The sequence below is a fragment of the Dermacentor andersoni genome, chromosome 5, assembly GCF_023375885.2.
Source record: "Dermacentor andersoni chromosome 5, qqDerAnde1_hic_scaffold, whole genome shotgun sequence".
Taxonomy (NCBI): domain Eukaryota; kingdom Metazoa; phylum Arthropoda; class Arachnida; order Ixodida; family Ixodidae; genus Dermacentor; species Dermacentor andersoni.
Genome location: NC_092818.1, coordinates 160461759 through 160483953, shown reverse-complemented (window position 1 = coordinate 160483953; position 22195 = coordinate 160461759). Strand labels below are relative to the sequence as shown.

Sequence of the window (22195 nt, the reverse complement as noted above, 5' to 3'; positions counted from 1 at the left end):
GGTTCCGTAGCGGCTCCGGGTGCTGGTGAGGCAAGCTTCCTAAATATGTGTGCGAGGGCGAATATGTTTCGCCCAGAGGAGTGCGGTACCGCCTAGACATCGTCGATCGGTCGAACCTCGGTGGTTGGCGGCGATTGCAGTACCTGGCAATGTGACCCAAGTCGCCACAGCTGTAGCACGCAGGTAAACGACGATCGATGAACTGCCCTTCGAAGCGCTCAGCCGTGGGGGGTCGTGTAGCAGAGCGGAGCGGCTGAGCCTGCTGCACAGGAGGAACGGTCGGTCTGCGTGCAAATCTGCTGGGGCGAGGGTGTTCTGCTGGTCGGTGTTCGGGCGTAAATGTGTCCTCACGTGGCCATGGAGCACCTCTGTGGTTGACGTCTGTGACACATACCGCCGGTTGCCAGGAAGCGCAGGGTGCGGCAGGTGCCATGTGTTGCGGGTAATAAGCGTCAGGTTGTCGTATGACGTCGCGTGCAAGTTGCTGGTGCCGCAGCAGTTCTTCACGCACGATCTGCCGTATAGTAGACGAAAGATCGGCAGACGGGCTCTCATCGACGCTGGCAATGGTTGTCACATTCGCCAGGCGTCCAAACTTTGGCACAATGCGACGTGTTTTCAACGTCTCAAACGTACGGCAATGACGCACGACATCTGAGACGGAATCAACGTGTTCCCGACTTATGAGGAAATTGTATACATCTTCTGCAATTCCTTTGAGGAGATGTCCGACTCGGTCTTCCTCGGACATCTGCGGATTTACGATTTTGCACAGCTTGAGGATTTCCTCTATGTATATAGTGCATGTTTCTCCAGGAGCTTGAGCTCTTTGAGCAAGTGTTCTCTCGGCGCGTTTCTGTTTGGCGTGGGTGTCGCCAAAACACTTCTTAATTTCCTCGACAAAGTGCTCCCACGTTGTTAGGGAGTCTTCGTGGTTTTCATACTACATCAGCGCTGTCTCACTCAGAAAGAGTGCAACATATTCAAGCTGAGTGACGGAATCCCAACGGTTGTAGCGGCTCACCCTTGCGTAGTGCATCAGCCACTCGTCGACGTCTTCGCCCACTTTTCCCGCGAACGAGCGTGGTTCCATGTAGTGCCGCAAAGGTCCAACTGGCGCTGACCTTTGAGAAGGTGAACCTATAGCTGGCATTTGTCCACCTCCGTCCTGAGCCATAGGGAAGGTCGTTGGCAAGAGACCGCAAGACGACGGCTCCGGCGAAGTTCTAGATGTTGCGACTCCGTGGTACGTTCTGTCGTACCCAGCACCTCCACCACTCTGTTACGCCCACAAAAGGCGTTACTTTGAAGCCGGGTAGAGTTAGAAGCGATGGCCTTGGTCAACTGAGCGCCTGTCGAGATTCAGCCAGCCAGCCACACGTCGTCGTCCTCCTTCACTACCCTTCGGCGCCACCGCATACTGTTTGTTGAGGCGTGAACCCACTATGCACCTAAGCGCGTCACATTCGTGAACCCACTATGCACCTAAGAGCGTCACAATATTTATTTTGTTGTTTAAGTTTTATAACCTTTTTTATCTGTATTTTCTTTTCCGTGATCTGCGGGCTTCCTATTCGTTTTGTTATTTCGTTATAGACTTACCTTCGAGATTGCTTTATAGGTATTTTGTTTCGCTTTGCCGAGTAACGTTTTTGGTATAGCTGACCGTTCTTGTGGTAAAACTTGCCAGGTCTCACGTTCATTTAAGAAGACTGGCCATAGTTCTCGTATGGCTGGTCCAATAAAAATAAAGTGTCTTGCACTGAACGTTACTGTGACGTGATGCATGGAATCAAGAAGCGTTCGCTTTAAATTCACGAATAAACATGCGAGAGAAATATACATTGACCGTGGTACTGACCGCAGCTTTTACACGTGGAGCGTACACGCTGCAGTTCTGAGATTCAAGGGAGGCGTTGAGCTTGAAGGAGACGGTGTAGTAATACTGACCTGAAACGCAAAATAAGACCAGAATCACTTAACAACTGCGTGAATTAAAAAAAAAAAAAACATTGATCCCTTCCACTAAGGCGCGTTTACACGCCATTTGATGTATATAAAAAGGTAAATGAAGTGCAATGCAACGAAAGGGGTGTTAATTACCAGATGTGCAAGTTTAGGTAAAATAGAAAATAACAATAATGATGTCTGTATGTATAATTGCCTAACACATTAGAAGTGTATGAAAATTAAAAGTACCATCTAGAGATACCAATCAGGTATGATTACTAACATAATATGCGTAGTAAAAGTTTGCACAATTGCATATAATGGTTCCGCATCGAATTGGAAGTGCAATATATAGGCGCTCATTATGCCCCCAAAGTTACAACGCAATAAACACTACCACTCTGCAGAAACTTTTTTCAATGGCAGTATCATGCTCAAATGGCATTTGGCCTAAATTTATTGTGTGGACTCGATTGGCCGGAGACAGAAATATGCTCTTTTGAATCATTCAGAGCATAATTATTGTATTAACACGATAAAAGCCTCATGTTACCCTCTAGTGCATGAAGATTAACAATAGGCAGATTTTATTCTCGCGCATTACATGCATTCTTTATAGATTGACAAGCATCGTAAAACATAACAAAGCAATTAAAAAATTCCGCTATACGTCGGACATTTCGATCCCCGCTTGAAGAAGTAGGGCGCAACCGATCATTCTTGTAAAGCGGGTGAGCCTACGTGTAGGCATTTTTCTTCCCACAGCATCTAAACCTAACATGCACTGCATCTGGTTCAATGGTGGCCGTGAAAAGTGCACGTCTTCCGTCTTTTTTGTGCCTCTATATAGCGTCTTTACAGAATGTATCGCTGCTTTCATCACTGCAAAGCTTTGCAGATTGAAGAATACTTTACTATATTTCCCAACTGCATTTTGACGCACATCATGTGATGCAGAAAAGAAACAGCCACGCACATGCATACACGCACAAACTCACACACCAATGCTCGCAACACACACATGCATACACGCACACACACACGCACGCAAACGGACAGGCATACAGACACACGCGCGTGCGTGCTCCCATGCATATTCTCTTTCTCCAAACGGGCTGGTGGCATGGTGGTTGCGAGTTGGCGTACTCACGTAGCGTGCACGACTCTCCATATACATCAGTCATCCGGTGTTTCCATGGGCAGGAGCAGCCTTCTTTACCGTGGGCCACTGAGCAATCCATGAACCTCTCGTGACAGTCAGCAGCAATGCACTTGTCTGAGTGAGCAAACAGTGAGCCATGTAAGGCCGCATTCAACTGGGGATCTTTGCTCGACTGCGTCAGGGAAAGGTACGCCTCGATAAAAATTAGCAGCTTACATCTCATATATCTGGCAGCCTCTACATGCCAATCCTAACATATGACTATCTCATGCCCAGTGGTTCTGTGAAAACGGTATACGATTAAGTAACACTTTCTACAGGCCACACACTTTCATCACCGTACGGCGAGTCAGAGGCACGCAAGCAATATACAATCAAATATAACCATGCGAGAATGAAAGTACGCAACAGAAAGAACATAAATACATTCGTAATTATTGCGCATATGTACATCTTTCTGACACTGTGAAGCTTATGTCAGAGTGGTGAACAGTGCATGAACAAGGGAAGCGTGAGCCTGAAGCGAACGTTTCGACGCACTGACTTGAAGACATTTCTCCCTGTGGAAACGTTAGCTTTTGGCTGATTATTTCCTTTTTAAAAAGTCAGCATAGTGCTGGTTGCTGCTGAACGCTTGACACAAGCCCCCCCCCCCCCCCCCCCCCTCCTACCCACTACGACACTACTACGCCAACTACCCACAAGGCCACTACCCACTAGTCTTCCCTCTGTGGGACAGTGGCGTGTCTCATTAAACGCGATAAGGAACAGCGCCAATTCGCAGTGATCAGACAGCAACAGAAACGGACCGTGGCGTTTCGAAGTACTTTAAAGGACATTTCGTACAGGGGAAGTTCGGTTGGAAGAGTAGCGTGTTCGGTACTAAGGCTGGTTTGGGTCAGCATTGTCTGTGGTGTTGGAATGCCATGCATTTTCCTCGAGCGAGGCGCTTACCGGTGAAAGCGCGTACGACTTCGTCGTGTGCTCTACTCGCAAATTGTATCCAAAGACAAACAGCGTTCCTCGCAAACACCAACAAAAGCTCCGCTCAAACCGATTGCATCAGTGCGAGAGAGACGCATAATCTTTGTACCGACGTAATAAAAAAGAAAATTTAGCGTTCAAATGTGGAACTGGTGACTCCTTGTCAAACGAAGAGGTAGTGTTTTACGCACAAGCGGACATGCGCTCTTGTGCATGGCGCTGTTGTAGATGTAACAAACATATAATATAATTCCACTGTTTCAATCTTAATTCTTGTGACCCCTTCGTATTCTATAGGCTCATGTCAGAAGCTTCCATGCCCTCGTTTCTCGATGCTGACACACATTAAAGGCTGTGGGACTTCAGCACCATGCTTTTTTTATTTCTTATGGCCTGTCCGTAAAGCCGAGATTCTTCACACCCGAGCCTTGAAAGCCAAAACTGCACGAACCCTAATATTGCTACCAGTTTTATTTTCGTGATTGCGAAAACTTTTTGCTATTCACTCTGCTTTCGAGTAGGAATATGGAGCAGTATTCCAAAACGAATGTTCACTGATATTTGATTACTGTTTCGGTACAACATCCGAACTGAACTCTTACTTGAGCAGATTCCGTCGACGAGCTGTTCATTTTCCGCGCATTTGCAAACGACCTCTGTGCCTTTCACGGAACAGGACTGGTCTGATCGGCACGACTGCTTTTCAACGTTGCTGCAAGAGCGAACTTTGGATATTTCTGAAAAAGAAAAGTTCTTACGATAATGTCCCTAGAGAACACGTAAGGATAAAAGAACAAATACGTAAAAAAGTCCAAATTAAAGAGGCGCGCGTATTGGAGCCGCTGAATCTGCGTAGAGGTGCGAAAACATGTGCTGGCTAGGGAGAAAAAGATTTTAGAGTAAAAGGCTGTCTCATAGACAGGAAAAAATAAGCGGTAGTGGTACTTGATTTCAAGATATAAGACAACGAGTGTGGATGCCTTCAGACTTGCCACCCTATTCGGAGGGCTCCTTGAGGGAACGCGAATGTGTGGAACCAAAAGAGTGCAGGAAATGAGACGCGTAACAGCGATGGCAAGAAGTACGTTAAATACTTAGATGGTAGCGTTTCTGTGGAACTTGCTTTAAAACTGTCCTGTGTAGAGAAGCGAACAATTTACAGCTGAAAAGCGGCGAAACACTGGTGCCTTATTACAGCATCTACTTATGCGGACCGGAAAATTTAACCACATCAGGCCCGAAATAACAGCGCCATATTGTGACAAGGCACCGCTGGAATGTACCTCATGGTCTCCGTGCGTCGACTGCTCAAAGAGATCTGAGAACCAATTTCAAATCATATATTTATGTTGTTGATAGACAATGAGAAGCAGAGCATGTCACCGACCATGTGTTTGCATCCCCCTTAAGCAAAGGGCGACAGTACAGTTCCTGACTATTTTCGCGGTTCAGTTCTCATTCTTCCAGCACCCTTAAACTGTGGAACTATATTGCAAGTATACAAAATAAGCTTATTAGGGAACCGCGACATTCTTTGATAAGTCGAGCGAGGCAGGGTTCGACAGAAGGCAGAGCCATAATAATTTTTGTGGTACTTCAATGGGTACACTTTGGCAAGACGACTCAAGTCGGCAGCATATAATAGCCTTATACCTGTGCACGTGACTCCATCGTCGGATAAAGCGCTTCCCTCTTTGCAGTTGCACTCGTAAGGTTTCAGAGCATCCTCGGTTCTCCTGCAGCCGTGCGGACAGAGGAGCCTTGCTTCGTGCGCCGTACACGCATCTGATTGGGAGGAAACGAATCGTGGTAGTAATATCAATTTAGTACAGGATACGATTATGAAGTCGTCAGCATTTTGCGTCCTACTGCATTTTCTATAGTAAAAAAAAAGAAATAATTGGATTCTTTCCCACAAGCACTGTTTTCCAGAGGTTTTTTGAAATGTAGGTTGTACGTTCCAAAAACACGATCCGATTATGAGTGACGCCGTAGTGGGGGACTTCAGATTAATTTTAACCACCTGGGGTTCTTTACCATGCGCCTAAATCTAACTTCACGGGTGTTCTTGCATTTCTCCCCCATTGAAATGCGGCTGCCATGGCCGGCATTTAATCCCCCGACCTCTTTTCCAGAGTTTGTGACATTGTTTCTTGTGCCCGCAGATAAAACCAACCAAACTGCAAAAAAATGTGTTCAAGTTATTACCAAGGCCCTTCTTAAAACAGACGAATATGTCCGGTTTGGTACCCTGCACTCAGGGAGGGAAAAATTGAGGACAAAATAATCGCTGTGATCACAATACTTCAAATAACGTACCCGCTTTGCTAAAAGTGATCCTTTATTTTTTCATTTATTTTTTACTTACAATACAATACAGTTCATTGCTCTGTCAATTCTAGAAAACTAAATGTCAACAACTAAAGGGAGTAATAAAGGGCGACGCAGGGAGGAGGTTAACCAGGTGGCAACATTCGGTTTGCTACCCTAGACTGGGGGAAAAGAAAATATAGATAAATGTTAGATAAAAGATAAATGAAAACTAAATACAATCTTCGTTATCATGGTGGGCACAACTCAGGCGCGATTGATTTGTTCGATTTATTTATGGAGTTTAACGTCCAAAGCCAACACTGGAGGCTATGACAGACGTCGTAGGGGGAGAACGTGCGCCGGAATCTCATTACCCGGGAGTGTTTGATTTTCACTCCTATCGAAATACGGCTGCCGCGGCAGAAAATCAAACAAGAGACCTCGTGCTTCGAACAACAGACACGCTAAATCACGAACCGCTGACAGTTAGTTGTTCAAAGGAAGCGCATCATCACCTGTGCTCAAAACCGACAAAGCTGCTTTGAACTCTGTGCACTAAACGATGGCAGCTTTTGTAAAGCATTCATCTTCTTAATGGATGTCATCAGCGCATTCAATGTACCGAGTTCACACTGTACTTTAGGCCAAGGATAGTTTGCCGGTTGTTTAAACGCAAACAAAATAGGTGCAATAATGATCATTATGTAGTGCGAATATGACTTGTCTGTCTACCACTGTGTTCTCATTGGTTGTTGTGGTGTAATTAGGGTAGGGGCAGCCCATGATCTTCGGCTCCTTGATAATTTTTGTCATGACTCTCGGAGCAGTCAGGTTTCTGAGTTATGTCTCTCGCGTGCCCTGAACTTCAGATGCGTGACGCATTGAAAAGGCAGAAGAAATGGTGGATGCAGAGGTCTCCTTCACAGCAACCGCAGTCTTTCTGGAAGACCGTCGGTGGAGAAGTCGGCAGCACCGCACAGTTTCAGTGGCATCTCTGTGCTTCGAAGTTTTCGTGGCAATTTCTTAGACCATAGCAAATTCGTTTTTAATTTTAGGACAGTCTATGGAAGCGCCGTCACGAGAACTGTGACTGTCTGCGAACTTGAAGCTTGTTGCACGGCAGGTACCTTCGGCGTGGTTCTCCGCCCACCAAACACACGCCGCTGAGCTTCTGTACACACCCTTCATTGGGTCAAATCTACAGGCACATGCTGGAAGAAAATGATTGTTGGTCATGTTGGTGAGGCGGCTGATGTGCGCCATGGACACCTTAGCGTGAAAGCTTCAGAAATGTCGGGAGGTCCGCGTTCTGTATATCTATGTCAATATCATAGATAACGCCGGCTACAGTGACACTGTCCTTAGGTGTAATACGCCGGACTTCGATGCTGCCATGGGGACGTCATATTCCTCAGAATGCCCATCGTGCTCTTGTTGACAATGCACTAACGGCCAGAATGCTTCTTCTGGTATGAATTATTACATTCTAATTTCATTGGGAGCCACGTTTTTCGAAAAAGAAAACAAAAACATAGCACTTCTTTTTGCCAGTGCGTTGCACACAGTAAAAAATGAATTACTTTGCACTAACTGTTTGTGCAGGAAAGCCTTAAGAATAGTACATTTCTGAGTGTGTCTTCAGTTTTTCTCGTTCTTTTTTCACTACAAGACTGTAGTCTAGCATTCCCCGTCTTGCAGTGATGAATTCACGGCCCTTCGATACTACGCAGGACTCGCTATCTTCCTCAGAATTTACCCCAAGGAAATGACAAGACCTTTCTACTGTCAGCGAGGACATCGAGTTGTGTTCATCCTAAGGTCATGATTCCTAAGATATATGAATTAGAGGCCTTCTTGTGCCACAAGGTCAAAACAACAATTATGAAGGTATCCTGGGCATGAACCGTGTCTACATTGAAGCCGATGCCTCAACACTGGCTGCATAATGTTGTTTGTGCCACAGAAACTTACCAAAAATCTGCGTGTCCGGAACAAAGGAACTGTATCTTTACATTTAGGGAACAACAAAAGAAGTACATTCAAAGCTGCCTCAATTCGTCTAAAGAAACACAACTAATCACAACATACGCTTTGGTGAAGCACTTCAAAGTAATTTAGTTATACACCACCGTGCTTTCGGTGTCATTCATTTGAAAAATGCTCAAAGTTGGAATGCAAAATTAGACAAAATAAATTTTGTCGTACCAATGCATCCTTCATCCTCGTTCCAAATGCTACCAGGAGAACAGTACGTGCCTTCTAGTGGCAGCTCTGAAAAGAGAAAGAAAGAAAATGAAGGATTGGATTGCTGTGAATTCAATTGTGAGGTTTTACGTGCCAAAACAACAATTTGATTATGAGGCACGCTGTAGTGGGGAGCTCCAGATTAATTTTGACCACCTGGGGCTCTTTAACGTGCCTACACTGTACGAGACACAGGTAATTTTGCATTTCGCGATTATCGAAACGCGGCCGCCGCGGCAGGGATTTGATCCCGCGACCTTGTGCTCAGCAGCACAACACCAGAGTTGTACTGCTGTGGTAGCTAACAGTTTCATTATCTCCTCGCTAGGCTTAAGATTTCCGCCGCCAACAGACAAACAACTCCGCAATCACATCATGCGATAGCCCGTATAATTGTATGCTGCTCCCGATCTGCATTTACACGGCCAATTCGCATAAGAACATTCGTATACGAATGTTCTTGTGTGAACTGGTCTGATGTATAAGGTGGAGCGATGCGTAAGAACACCGGGTAATGTAGTGAAAGCGATCCCACTGTTTCGAAGACTCCCCATTTATTTTGCATTAAATTATTTGTGGATTCAACATGGGAGGCCAAACTCGTAAATATGTGGGATTTGTATAGGCTTAAACAAATGCGTGGCCAAAATGTTACGATTGGACCCTGCCATACGCAGTATACAAAGTTTTATTGTTGTTTCTATATATTCTATTATTTTTGTCATGCAAGCATCGAACGAAGAGAACGGAATTTGCTGATTTCGAGCAAGATTCAAGCGTGTACTTAATAAAGAAATGCACAACCCACCGTGAGAAAGTGCTGTGTTCGGCATCGGCATGGCGTCCACACAAAGCACATTCAATTCCTTTTCTATTTAACCGCTTCAAACTCCAGTAATTCAGTTTTATGAATACATGTGTTATGTTGTTTTCAACTAGAATATCAACCTTGCCGAACATCTACTTAAGACGTACTAAACTATCACCAACCGTAAATATTCATGAACATATATGTCTGATTGTTGGACTGGTTTTTAACATCAAACGTTTTTCGTTGACCATAGCACTGTGGTATCAAATACCTGGACGCATCCGTTCATTACCCGTACAAGAATTCTTGAGTATCCTAGAATGTTTTTCTTTATGTGTACTTTGACCTATCTTGTTTTCTGCATATTAATCCTCTGTGGCATTGTTTCTGTGCCGTTGCTTATTTGGGCTATATATGTACCCGCTCCTACGACTGCGCTGCTAAATGGGTGCAGAATGTAGAAATTAATTAATTAATTAATTAATTGCTTCCTTCTTCAGTGTATTGCTGTGGCATGGCGTTTAATTTTTTCCCCTTTAATAGCCCCCTAAGTTAAAAAAGAAAGCCACTTACTTGAGCAGTCTTTTTGGTCCCAGCCTTGGCAGCAACGGGAGTCTTTGCCGAGCAAGTCTTTATTGCAGAGATGCAAGCAGCTGATTCCGGGGTACAAACAAGTAGTGGCTGCAATAAGCACATGAATTGCACTCGATTACTATAATCGTTACACGTACTCGTATTACGAAAAAGGAAAAGCGAACGATGACCGACGCCTATTATGTTTTTTTCTTTGCACAGCATACCACTGGATGCTTACAAGCAACATATGACCAATTATGCTCTCGCACAACTGTTTCTGGTTATGATGTATAAGCGATGGAACCGAAGCGCACATGTGGCACCGCCACTGGAAATAATCTCCGGACTTCGTTTGGGCCTTCGCACAAGAGAAATAAAAAAAAAATTATTGTGTTTAATTGACTATATATAAAAGCATAATTTAGGAACAGGTGTAGTATTCGCATTTAAGTATTGCCTTATTATAGTATGTTTACTTTACTGTCCTGAGTTCTGGCACACGTGAAATCCTCGCGCGGTGTGCGCATGTCAAAGAAAACAATGGCATCTGCGTCTAATTGAACTTTGAAACAGCTTTAACTAAGACGATCACGAGCGGAAGCGCCAGCTTCATCTACCTTTATTCAGAACATTCGCCACGGCAAAAATGCCAGCAGAACATTCGCCGCGATAACAATGCCTGTACTGCAAGGAGTGTGAAGCACGGTTCCGAGAGATAAAGATTCATGGCAGAAGCAGAGACAAACCTTTGACCGTAAGGTGCCGAGACTGAGTTCATGAAAAAAAATGCCTTTAACATTGAAATAATTTGTGCAGCACCCCTTCGAAATATCCTCCCTTGCAGTCTGTACACAGCTTCCAACGCTTCTTGAGGTCTTGGAAACAGTTGGAAAACGCTTTTTATTGGCAGGGCTGTCAGCTCCTTCATCGTGGCGTCTTGAATGGCCTCCACGCTCCCCATCCAGCGACCTTTTAGGGCTCTCTTCACACGAGGAAACAGGAAAAAATCACATGGGAAGACGTCAGGCGAGTATGGCGGATGGCGAAGTGCAGTAATGCTGTGTTTGGCGAGAAATTTTGTTACGCTGAGAACAGTGTGCGGCCTTGCGTTATCGGGGAGAAGGCTCCATTTTCCAGATACCCATAAGTCAAGGTAATGACGTCGCAGTGCATCACACATGTGTTGGAGCACGCAGATGTAAAACTCCTGATTCACAATCTGCCCTTGTGGGACGAACTCGTGGTGTATGCCACCTCTGGCATCGAAAAAAAAAAACTGTCAGCATCGTCTTTGTTTTGGTCGTTTGTCGCCGCACCTTTCTCGACGCCGGAGAGCTTTGTGGACCGCCATTCGGCGCTCTGCCTCTTTGTTTGAGGACCGTATTGAAAATACCATGTTTCGTGTTCAGCAATGATGCTGTCGACGAATGCAGCATCCTTCTCTGCCTCGGAGAGCAAATCAGCGCTCACTGATGCCCGCGTGTCCTTCTGGCCCTGTGTGAGGGAGTGCGGCACAAGTCCGGCATTCAGCTTTCGTTTCCCCAAGTTCTCACGCAAAATTTGGTGGCACGTTGTCTTACTAATGTCGAGAGCATCTGATAGCATGCGGACTGTAATGGTGCGGTCTTGCTGTACGATCTCCCTGATACAAGCAACGTTGTTTTTCATTCCGTGAGGTTGCAGGGCGCCCCTGCCTTGTGTCGTCCTCCACCGACGTTCTCCCCGAAACGAACCTCCTGTGCCACTCGAAAACTCGCGGCCGCGATAATGTCTCGTTGCCGTAAGCGTCACGAAGGAGCTCATACGACTGTGTGGCTGTCTTGGCAAGCTTCACACAGAATTTTATGTTTACACGCTGTTAGAGGTGGACGTCCATCTCTCGACATTTACTCACAGTAGAATGCGCAGACGACTAGTGACAAAGTATTTTTCTACATGTAGCGCCATCTAGTGGCTGCCACAGCAATTAACGTAAATAGGTCCGGTTATCCCGAAAAGATAGCGCTACACATACGCACCAACATTTGTTTTGGGAAATCATTTCTAGAGAAGAAAATAAATCAGTCTCGCAATTTTAGGGACAAAGGTTTATGAAGGCACGTGAGGTTTTGGAGGCATTCCATATAAAGAAGAGAGGGGAAAAACCGTGTTAGTGATACTTCCGTGACCATCTTTAAAAGCGAAATGTCATATCTTGAACGGTTAGGCAGGTGATGCATTGTGGTCCTTGTGCGTATGTCTGTGATTTTCCTTATATCTGCTGAATTTTCAGTGAATAAAGATAGATGATGTTGGCGCTTGTCCTGTGTCGTTCTCCCGCTCTTGATCGTCTTAGTTGGCATTGTTCTTTCCTAGTTCAAGTAGGCACCATCTAGCCCAAATGAATGTTGTTCTGAATCTGCGTCTAATGCTTGGCGGCTGCTGAAGCACCACTCGGCTCACTTGAGAGACTTACGATAAAATTCAGTAACGAATGGATGACAAGGCAGACAAAGCGACCAGTTTGTAACCGTACTACCGGTAACACCAGAAGAGTTACGAATTGCAAAAGGGACCAAAAGTGGCGCTACAACCTTCGGTAATGCTTGGCACAATGCCAAAGGTGCAAAAATTCGGCGTCTTTAGCTAACTCCGACTTCATAGCCAAAAGAGTTGTCTGCTAGCATAGTAGCCAGCGCAATCGTTTCTTGCACACACATCAATTACCAAATGATCAACACCCAGAGGGGTTATGTCGGGCGTTTTTCGTTCATTCATAAAAATAACTTCATTGAGTGCCCTGCGATTTGGTGGGGTGGGCCTGGACCTCGCCTAGGTTTCGGCCAAGGGTTGATGGCCCTTGGCGGCTTCCTCGGCTCGCTGGACAGCCCAGAGTTGGTGATGCAGATCCGAGCTGAGCAACGCAGACTCCCAGGGCGCGTAGAGGCTGTCGCTGTTAGAGGCTGCATCACCGTTACTGTGTATTATACCCGCACATATTTTCATAGGATATGCTCTAGGATGGCTCTAGAGTCGCACTGTCTGCATTTGCCAGTCGTGTATAAATCTGGGTGTATTAGGTACATGATAGCTGGACTCGGATAGGATCTGGTTTGTAACTGCCGCCATACTATAGACTGATTTTTGCTTAGTTTTGGGTGCGGCGGCGGCAATGTGCGCCTCTGCAATTTATGGTGTTGTGTAATTTCGTGAAATCTGGTCATTCGACCTTCCCACTCACACTCATCGGTAGTTGGTGAGGCGGGGCTAACCGAGGCTCGGTCCGTAAGCTCTCGAGCTATGCGGTGCGCCACCTCATTGATACCGTCTGGTGAGCGTGAGCGGGTGTCCAGAAAAGATCGACACTTTTATTAGTTAATTTTAAGAGTCGTAGTGCCTCTGGGAAGATTCCACTGCTGGCGAAGTTTCGTATCGCCGTCTGGGAATCACTGATGATTATGTCAGCGCGTATTTGTGCTATGGCTAACGCGACAGCTATTTCCTCTGTGGTTTCTACGTGTGGCGTGTTGAGTGTAGCGCTCTTCATGCATTTTCACTCATAATTTATCACCACTGCTGTGTAGGCGCACTTCTGTCAGTATTTAGCTGCGTCTACAAATGTGGTGTCCTTGCCGTTACCGAATTCTGTATATCGCATGCTCTGCTTTCCCGCCTACCCTGATGGTGGGTGGGATGCATATTCTTTGGTATTGGAGGGACGTTTGTCATGTCTCTGATGTGTGTGGGCATATATAGTTTGACGCCATGTTGGGTATGATACCTTATACCTAGGCGATCCAATATTTGCCTACCTGTTTTAATTTCGGACAAGCGTTCGTATTGTGCCATGCGTTGTGCCTCGATTAGCTCATCCAGTGTATTGTGGAGACCTAGCTGCAGTAGTCTATCGTTGCTGGTGGTGATGGAGAGTCCGATTGCTTGCTTGTAGATTTTTCTGATTAATCAGTCTAATTTGTATTTTTCTGACGAGTACCATCGTAGGTTCGATGCCACGTATACTATTCTGCTTATTACGAATGCTTCGACTAGTCTAGGCAGATTGCCTTCTTTCATTCCAACATGTTTGTTGGTTATTCGTTTAAGTAGCCGCATGATTTGAGATGTTATATTGTCTAACTTGCGTATGGTCTCTCTATTGTAGCCGCTACTTTCAAGGATGAAGCCCAATAGTCTGATCTTTTCAACCTTGGGTATGGGCGTACCATCTGCCGTAGTTAGGTGAATTTCCAGATTGTTTCGTTCCGAATATTCCTAGAACAAACCTTTAATTAGAATTACAGCACAGCGACAAAAGAAAATCTATACGCAAGAGGTCATCTACTCACGAACGCATTTCCCTGTTTTTTCGTCCATTGCTGACCAGTCTCCGCAGTCGCATATGGGTCCCTGTCCCCAATTGTCGGGCACTTTGGCACGACCTCCTTTCCTTTCACAATCGGCACGAAAGCTCGGTTCCACTGAAAAAAGGGCAAGGCACACGTTTTGATAAAAAAAAAAAGAAAATGTAGAATTGAATTTGTACACCGCATGAGAAATTAAAATTTTGCTCTCGAAGTCACACAGACCTTAGTAAGAAACAACCGTTTGCGAGCCTTCGCTATTATTTCATCCGTTATCGTGATTTACCTGGTCCCGATTTTACGAAAAATAATTTCGTTGAACAGCTTCGTTATTTCGAACTAAATAGGCACTTCTTCGAAGCATGCTGTCACAAAGCCCTCTGTTTTCGCTGGTATTATGTTTGCCAGCATGATAAGCGCTGGAGATTTTTCGTCGTCATAATCAGCAGCCTCATCATTATCATCCTAGTTTACATCCACTGCAGAACGAAGTCTCCCAGTGGTCTGCAAATACTCCTTTCTAGCCTGAACTGGCTCCGTCTTATGCCTTCAAATTTCCTAATATCATCATACTACCTGACTTTCTTCCCTTGGCACCCTTTTTGCTACACTAATACATATGTATATAAGTATTTGATACCACATATGTACTTTTTATTTACACGTTTGCTAGTAATGCTACATTGTGCGCTGCTTACAGACAAAACACTTGTTCAAGCAAGACGCAAACTGCATCGATGGCTTTGCTTTGAGAGGTGAACTATTTCGCATTTTGGCACCAGTAAACGAGATACAGTAATGGTAGGGCCAATTTGTCATTCGTCTAAAGCTAAAGCATACCGTCAGGTGAGGATTCCACTACATGAATAGGTTTTAAGCATGTATCTGTACCGGCGTGATATGTTGGCCGTGTCTTACCTTCGCATTTTTCGGTAAGATTCGAGACGTGGTCGCAGGAGCAGGTGACGGTTCTGGGATCTATTTGTGTACAATGGCCGACAACACACTCTGTGGTCTTGCAAGATGTCTTGGCTGGAGCGAGACAGAGAAAGATACGGTGATTCAAAGTTAATATAAAACTGCCTCAGCATAAATAAAGTGTTAAAATAACGTTATGTCAAACCACCACGTGACGTGTTGTCGCTCTCGTGCCTACAACGTTATATTGGTGACTTTTGTAGCTGCCACCGAGGACCAGACTACGTGACGTCACTCTAATAACCCATTAAAATCAGCATGCCAAGGACGACAAGGCCCCCTTTTACAAAGCTCGGTCCACCTATAGAAGCGTGAGCCAGCTTGTCTTGGACACTTTACCTTTTTTAACTGCTAATAACCTGGACAGTCTAAAACTGAATTAGAATTCTGAGATGCACTTTTGAGGGAGCACGCATTTTAATCTGCGCAAAATACACATGGAAGGTTAAGGGGCCTGTGAATGGCAACACATACTGTGTTGTTTTGACCAAAGTACGCAGATGAATAGGTGCAAGAAGATTAGAAACAACTTACGCAGGCAACCTCTTTCTGCAGCGTCGAAGTACGTCGTGTTCTTGGGGCATTCGCAGAAAAACATGTCGCGTGCGCCAGGTGACACTTTGCATGGTACATTGCAAAACGTGTTACCAAAAGATTCGCATATATCTGTGAAAACAAAACAATGAATTCTGAGAATAAATTACAGGTAATTAAATCATATATATATGACTCCCCCCTCACATGTAAGGTACATTTAATGATGAAGCAAAAACATAAATGTTAGATGTATCTAATATAACCAGAGTTCCTGAATATAGGAATTTCTCCACTCTCACAGACTAAGATGAAAACGATGTTACTGGTTATGTATCGGAAAAGGCTTACTTTAGTTCGTTATCTTTTTTTTTGGCTGATCGCAGTATCACGTGGTAATCAAGATGACTGCTTGAGCTTTAGATCTCTCCTCATTGCGAGCCTTTGTTATCGCAGACATCTTAATAAACCATTCCCTCCTGTCTATAATACTGGCATATTGCGACGCGTAAATACCTACAGGAAAGCTCCGCGCTTGTTGCGGCTAGGGCATTTCTCACTGCCTAAGGTGCATACCCAACCGAGACCACCGCAGGAAGTTAATTGTTTGCCTCTCCTTCCATGAGCTAAAGTTTCTACACGCTAAACCTTGCCAGGGATGAAAATAGGCATGATGTTGATTTCTTATCTTTATTTGCCCAGAATTTGCTGTCCTTGGTACACTTTTTTCCATAGTTTGGAAAATTTGTTATGCGCCATTTTGTATATATCGAAGTGGCAATCGTTCAAATATTGGTTTTCGCTTCGCAGATATTATCGGTAAGGTCAGATTTACGAGAGGTTCCCGAGACTTCGGTCGAAACCTCTGGAACTGATAGCAGCCATGGGGATTTGCTTTGCCTCTGCTGACCGAAACTTATTCTCTGAGACATTGCTGCTGCATTGCTGTATTGTCGCGGGCATATGTGCACCGTGTACATAATCTAATTACTGAAGAAGCGTGTGATAAGCATGCTGCCTTGCCAAGCGATAACAAGGGTGGCATGTCTCAACAAATCTTAGTGCCCGAAAGGAACATCGGCGATCCTCCGCTTTCGCCTGCTGTTGCACGTGGTACCTCGATACATACTCGCAAACTTCTGGCCAGAAGGCGGTCAAGAGCTTCCTCCGAGGAGTTCTCCGCGGAGATTGTGAAGGACCAAGGAAGCATACCTTATTCTTTGCCCTATGATTGCACAGTGCACGCGAAGCAGTGATATCATTTGCTTGCACAGTAATCTTTCCTTTTCATCGTCTCACATTCTTTGATTATTGCAGCCAAATAGAAAGTAACCATTCACATTTCTGCCTGTGATCTGTTGCCTCCAATTCGTTAGAAGAGCGCGCCACATAAGATACTATATACAATCCTTCTAATCAAGGACGTACGGTCATACGCACGGAATATGAATTGCGAAGTACCAGAGAGGGAACGATTTCCATAAATAGCCGACCGTTCAAAGAGCATCCGAGAGTTCAGGCAACCGTGCATAGTGCAGCTATGTTCAATACTTGCTGAGAGTTGATACTGTTGGCTGACCAATGCTGTATAAATAGAGCCTGGTTTTGTCGACCACTACATACCTTCTTCACTCTTTTTAATATTCTGCAAGTTATCTGCTGAGCATACATGTAGTTATGATAGGATTAGGACCACTAAGACTCGGAAATACTGGTACGAACAGCGGCCACTATTTCATCTGTTCCATTATGTGAACAGTGAAGTCAAGTACGAGCGTGCAACTTGCAAAAAGCGGCGCTCACTTATATATCTGTAAAAAATAGCATGAATATGTAAGTTAAAGGACAACACGACAGCCGTTGTTAATCTACGCCTCCATTACCTGTTGTAAGTATACACCAATCAGCTTGAAGTGCATTTTGCATAGCTAATTAGCAACTACAAGTCTGTCTGAAAAACGTATAATGGCACATGCAACTCTGCGTCGTTTTGTTACTTGCTTTTGTATTTATTGTTCTTTGCCGAGTTTCCATTTCTTTCGTACATTCATTGCTCTCTATGCTCACCCCCCTCTATAATTCCCACACACTCTATTGCGGGTACTAAAAAAAGACAAGCAAGCAAGCAAGCAAGCAAGCAAGCAAGCAAGCAAGCAAGCAAGCAAGCAAGCAAGCAAGCAAAGCAAGCAAAGCAAGCAAAGCAAAGCAAGCAAAGCAACGCAAGCTAAGCAAAGCAAGCAAAGCAAAGCAAAGCAAAGCAAGCAAAGCAAAGCAAAGCAAGCAAAGCAAAGCAAGCAAAGCAAAGCAAGCAAAGCAAAGCAAGCAAAGCAAGCAAAGCAAGCAAAGCAAAGCAAGCAAAACAAAGCAAGCAAAGCAAAGCAAGCAAAGCAAAGCAAGCAAAGCAATGCAAGCAAAGCAAAGCAAGCAAAGCAAAGCAAGCAAAGCAAGCAAAGCAAGCAAAGCAAGCAAAGCAAAGCAAGCAATGCAAAGCAAGCAAAGCAAAGCAAGCAAAGCAAGCAAGCAAAGCAAGCAAGCAAAGCAAGTAAGCAAAGCAAGCAAGCAAAGCAAGCAAAGCAAGCAAAGCAAGCAAGCACGCACGCACGCACGCACGCAAGCACGCACGCACGCACGCACGCACGCACGCACGCACGCACGCACGCACGCAAGCACGCACGCACGCACGCAAGCAAGCAAGCAAGCAAGCAAGCAAGCAAGCAAGCAAGCAAGCAAGCAAGCAAGCAAGCAAGCAAATAAATTAATAAGCAACTAAGCCACAAGAGGGCCTTCTTAGCGCAGATATTTGGTATTTTAATCCAGCGAATGCTAATGATAACAGAAGCAAAGAAAAATATGGCAGTTTCTAATAAAAGTAAATTGTGGGACTTAACATCCCGCAACTGCAGAGTGGGTTACGAGGGAAGGCGCAATGGAGGGCTCAGGGTTTACTTAGAACAACCTCGAGTAGCTTAACGCGCATTCAAAGAGCGGTAAACAATCGTTTCTGCATTACTGCACCGCCGCTTTCCTGCGCATATGGGAAAAGTGGACGAGACTCGGATAAACCTCAATGAGGTTGCTCATGACTTGGCACGAGGACTTGCTAACCGTGACAGTCACAACCGAGTCGTTCACCATCAAGCCAGGGAATCTAGAGATCATTTAATAACATACAATGACATTACCAAACACTACTATATAGGACACAGGCAATTCCCATTGCCACATTCAAAACTGAACAGGGCTCAGGCAGTCTCACTGCGCTTATTGCAAACGGGTACATATCCCACACCGTACACCATTAATAAAATATATCCAGAGAGGGAGATTAAGATCGACTGCAACGATTGTAATGACATCATTGGAATCAGACATATGCTGGCGGGGTGCCCCGCGATTCTCCCCAACCTCGTTGAAGAATGGACACAGTGGGAGAAAAGGATTCAAAGCCCATTGTTTCAGGACCAACTAAGGGCCGTCCAGAGGGCCCATGATGTCGCTGAAAGGCTTGGCCTGACAGTGCCAACGTGGGAGCGGCCCGCCTTGACTTAAGAAGTCGAGCCTCCGGACCTCATTCCAATAAATGTTTTCACACACACACCGCCGGTATGCGGTCGCAGCTGCCGGGAATCGAACGTGCTACCTCGATGTCAGCATCAGAGCGCCATGGCCACAGAGCCAACGGGTAGGGTGGCGTTCTTTTGCATAACCCATTGAGGGTGAAGAAGGATGGCGACAGCTACACACGCATCCAAAGCCTTGCAAGGGCGTACCGTCGACTGCTTTACGACCAAGGGTCTACTTTTAACGTGTTCAGGTCTAAACATGCCACAAAATTAAATGGCGTAAGCGTGTTACGTATCACTCACGCTACCAAGAGCGATAAACAAGGCGACTAAGCGAAGCGAAATACATATGTATCCACTCAATCACGTTCACCGCACATCCCCTGAGCAGTCCAGACTTCCTATGTTGAGCGATTAGCAATAATTAGCAAGTATTTTTCTAAATTTTACCACTCGTTGATCACAATCACGCACTCGCTTGCAATGAACATTGAAACCGAAGTACATTGAAATCGGCTGCCTAATTGGCTCCGTTGCGTGAGCCCGCATAATGAAGCCTATGTTGCTCATGGATCTTTATGGCCTTTGTTTTCAAGGGTTATTGAAGGCTAACGTGTTACTGCGGATGCAGAAAAATCCGACAGGTGGTGAACATCTCCGTCAAGAAAATCTGGCGTCCAGGTGAGACGATTAAGTCCTGCGTCGCCGCGCACGTAGATGCTTCACGTTTTTACACGTCAAGGGGGGCCTTTCGGTTCCAGGAACATTTTGCCCGTCTAACAAGCAGTATGCGCCGTCGCTATGACAGTGACTAATGAACGAATTTGCCTATGGACAATTTTATGTGCAACCACACCGGAGTTCGCGCTGATAGCGTGCGAATATGGCGTATCCTTTCATTGCAGACAGAATTGATGGGAGAGAAATTGGTGGGACAAATCGGCACTTCCTAAATTTATTTACGCGATTTGCCCGAAAAGTTAGAGAATGTTTTCAGCCTAGTGTCTCGACTCGTATAATTTAAACTGAATTATATTCTGGGGTTGGGCAAATGGATGAATGGATGGATAAGATGCAATATCACACAGATATAAAATGCACTATGCACTGAGTTCAAGAGACTACGTTTGCTTTGTTGTTCATTTAATTTAGTCAGTATGACTGGTGATATCGTAGACTACCCTGTAGATTGCTTTGAGGCCCCTAAGAGCCTTACACGATATTTTAACTGCCCACCGAAAAGTGACGTATACACTTCTTTTATTAATCTGAATGCACAGGCAATATGATATTAAGCTGAACGAGAAACATTTCAGCTATATTTTTTGCGAGCAGTGATATTTGTTGGACTTTTCCCGAAATTTTGTCGCCCTCTTACACCGGACGCAGGATCACCATAGTACATCATTAAGTACCTAAGCTCATTTCACATAACTTCGGCCCTCAACAGTAGGTAACTCAACACCCATGCACTCCCCTCATGCAGGGCATACATTCCTGAATGACTCAAATCCGTCGAACCTTTAGAGCTGGCTTCTAGGAAGAGCATTGAGCTCATTCGTGCAAATATCGCAGTTTCAGCCACAAACTCTGGCACACGCTTCGCACTTGGTTATCTGGAGATACGCGCCTTGTTTGCCGAACTGGCGTAACTCACCGGGGAGTTGTTCAGTCGGCGTCGATGCGTACGCATGGCTGTTGGCCGGAGTCCTCGTAATCAGACAAACGGCAGCGGCCAGCGCTATGTGGAAAAGCATCGCTACTTCGACGAACGGTGCCGATTCCTAAGGTTTTCCGTGCGGCTCACTGCTACTCTTTCTACTGCCAAAACACGTGCCGTTAAGCGCCTCTGGCAGTCGGTCGTTATCGGATGTTTTTTTTCAAGTTTATTGTTCCTTCTTTCTATCCCCTGTCTGAATCGTCCGTTCCAGACGCATGGACATTCCTTTCGTGTATCGTGTCGATAAGTCCGTTCGCGTACTCAGTATCATCTCCTACATGTCGCACAGAGTGCAGATCTCTATAGGCCATGCGACTTTGTACCTGGCAGGGCGGACAAAGCAATGCGTATGAGTATTGTAGGATGTCTTGTTATCATGTGTGAAATTTTTTTTCTAACAATGCTCGCAGACTCTCTGTTGGATCACTCAAATGCTGATGTCACCTAGTTCATTGACACGTGTCTGGTGCTATCCTTACAGCCATTGCTCAATATACTACCTTCTGCTAGCCACTTAGGAGAACGAAAATAATTTCCTACCTTTTATGGCCTGAATGCACTGCACTATGAGCAGCGCTAAACACGCCCGTAAAGTAACTTAAATCACTTCGTCGCTCGGTGAAGCCGAAATGTGGCTGCAGGTGCTGACAGCAAAAAACTTAAAACTTTTGCGCAGTGCTTTACAACCTTTCTTCAAACCTTCTTTTACTTGCAGCCACATGTAACTTCAGGCCGATTTCATTGTGAAAACATGCTCCCCGTTGTATACATATAGCGGCTCAGTGTCTAAACCGTTCCGCTGGAAAGTAGGCAGCGGGTTCAATCTACAGCCGTGGTATTAGAATTTCAATGCGTGTGGAATACAAACATTTACGAAAATTCTGGGGTTTTACGTGCCAAAACAATGATCTGATTGTAAGGCACACAATAATGAGGAACCTCAGATTAATTTTTACCACCTGGAGTTCTTTAACGCCCACCTAACGCACCGTACATGAACGTGCTTGCATTTCGCCCCCG

General features: G+C 45.2%; 1 protein-coding gene and 1 long non-coding RNA gene across 4 annotated transcripts in view; one reads left to right on the top strand and one right to left on the bottom strand.

The window, feature by feature from the left end:
• The window catches only part of LOC126531513 (uncharacterized), a 219022-nt gene extending 208478 nt beyond the window's left edge, over positions 1-10544 (top strand). For all 3 annotated transcript variants that reach the window (XR_011894827.1, XR_011894825.1, XR_011894826.1), the window contains exon 5: positions 10260-10544. This is a non-coding gene — a long non-coding RNA (uncharacterized lncRNA). The remainder of the gene's footprint in view (positions 1-10259) is intronic.
• LOC126531497 (uncharacterized) overlaps positions 1-21264 on the bottom strand; it is a 62371-nt gene extending 41107 nt beyond the window's left edge. Inside the window, exons 1-10 of the mRNA XM_050179037.3 lie at positions 21113-21264; positions 15893-16024; positions 15299-15412; positions 14366-14497; positions 10038-10145; positions 8615-8680; positions 5750-5881; positions 4699-4833; positions 3101-3226; positions 1862-1950 (exon numbers count right to left, since the gene is read on the bottom strand). Of these exons, the coding sequence (XP_050034994.1) occupies positions 1862-1950; positions 3101-3226; positions 4699-4833; positions 5750-5881; positions 8615-8680; positions 10038-10145; positions 14366-14497; positions 15299-15412; positions 15893-16024; positions 21113-21212 (1134 nt within the window). The 5' untranslated portion in view covers positions 21213-21264. The remainder of the gene's footprint in view (positions 1-1861; positions 1951-3100; positions 3227-4698; positions 4834-5749; positions 5882-8614; positions 8681-10037; positions 10146-14365; positions 14498-15298; positions 15413-15892; positions 16025-21112) is intronic.
• Between the last annotated feature and the right edge of the window lie 931 nt (positions 21265-22195).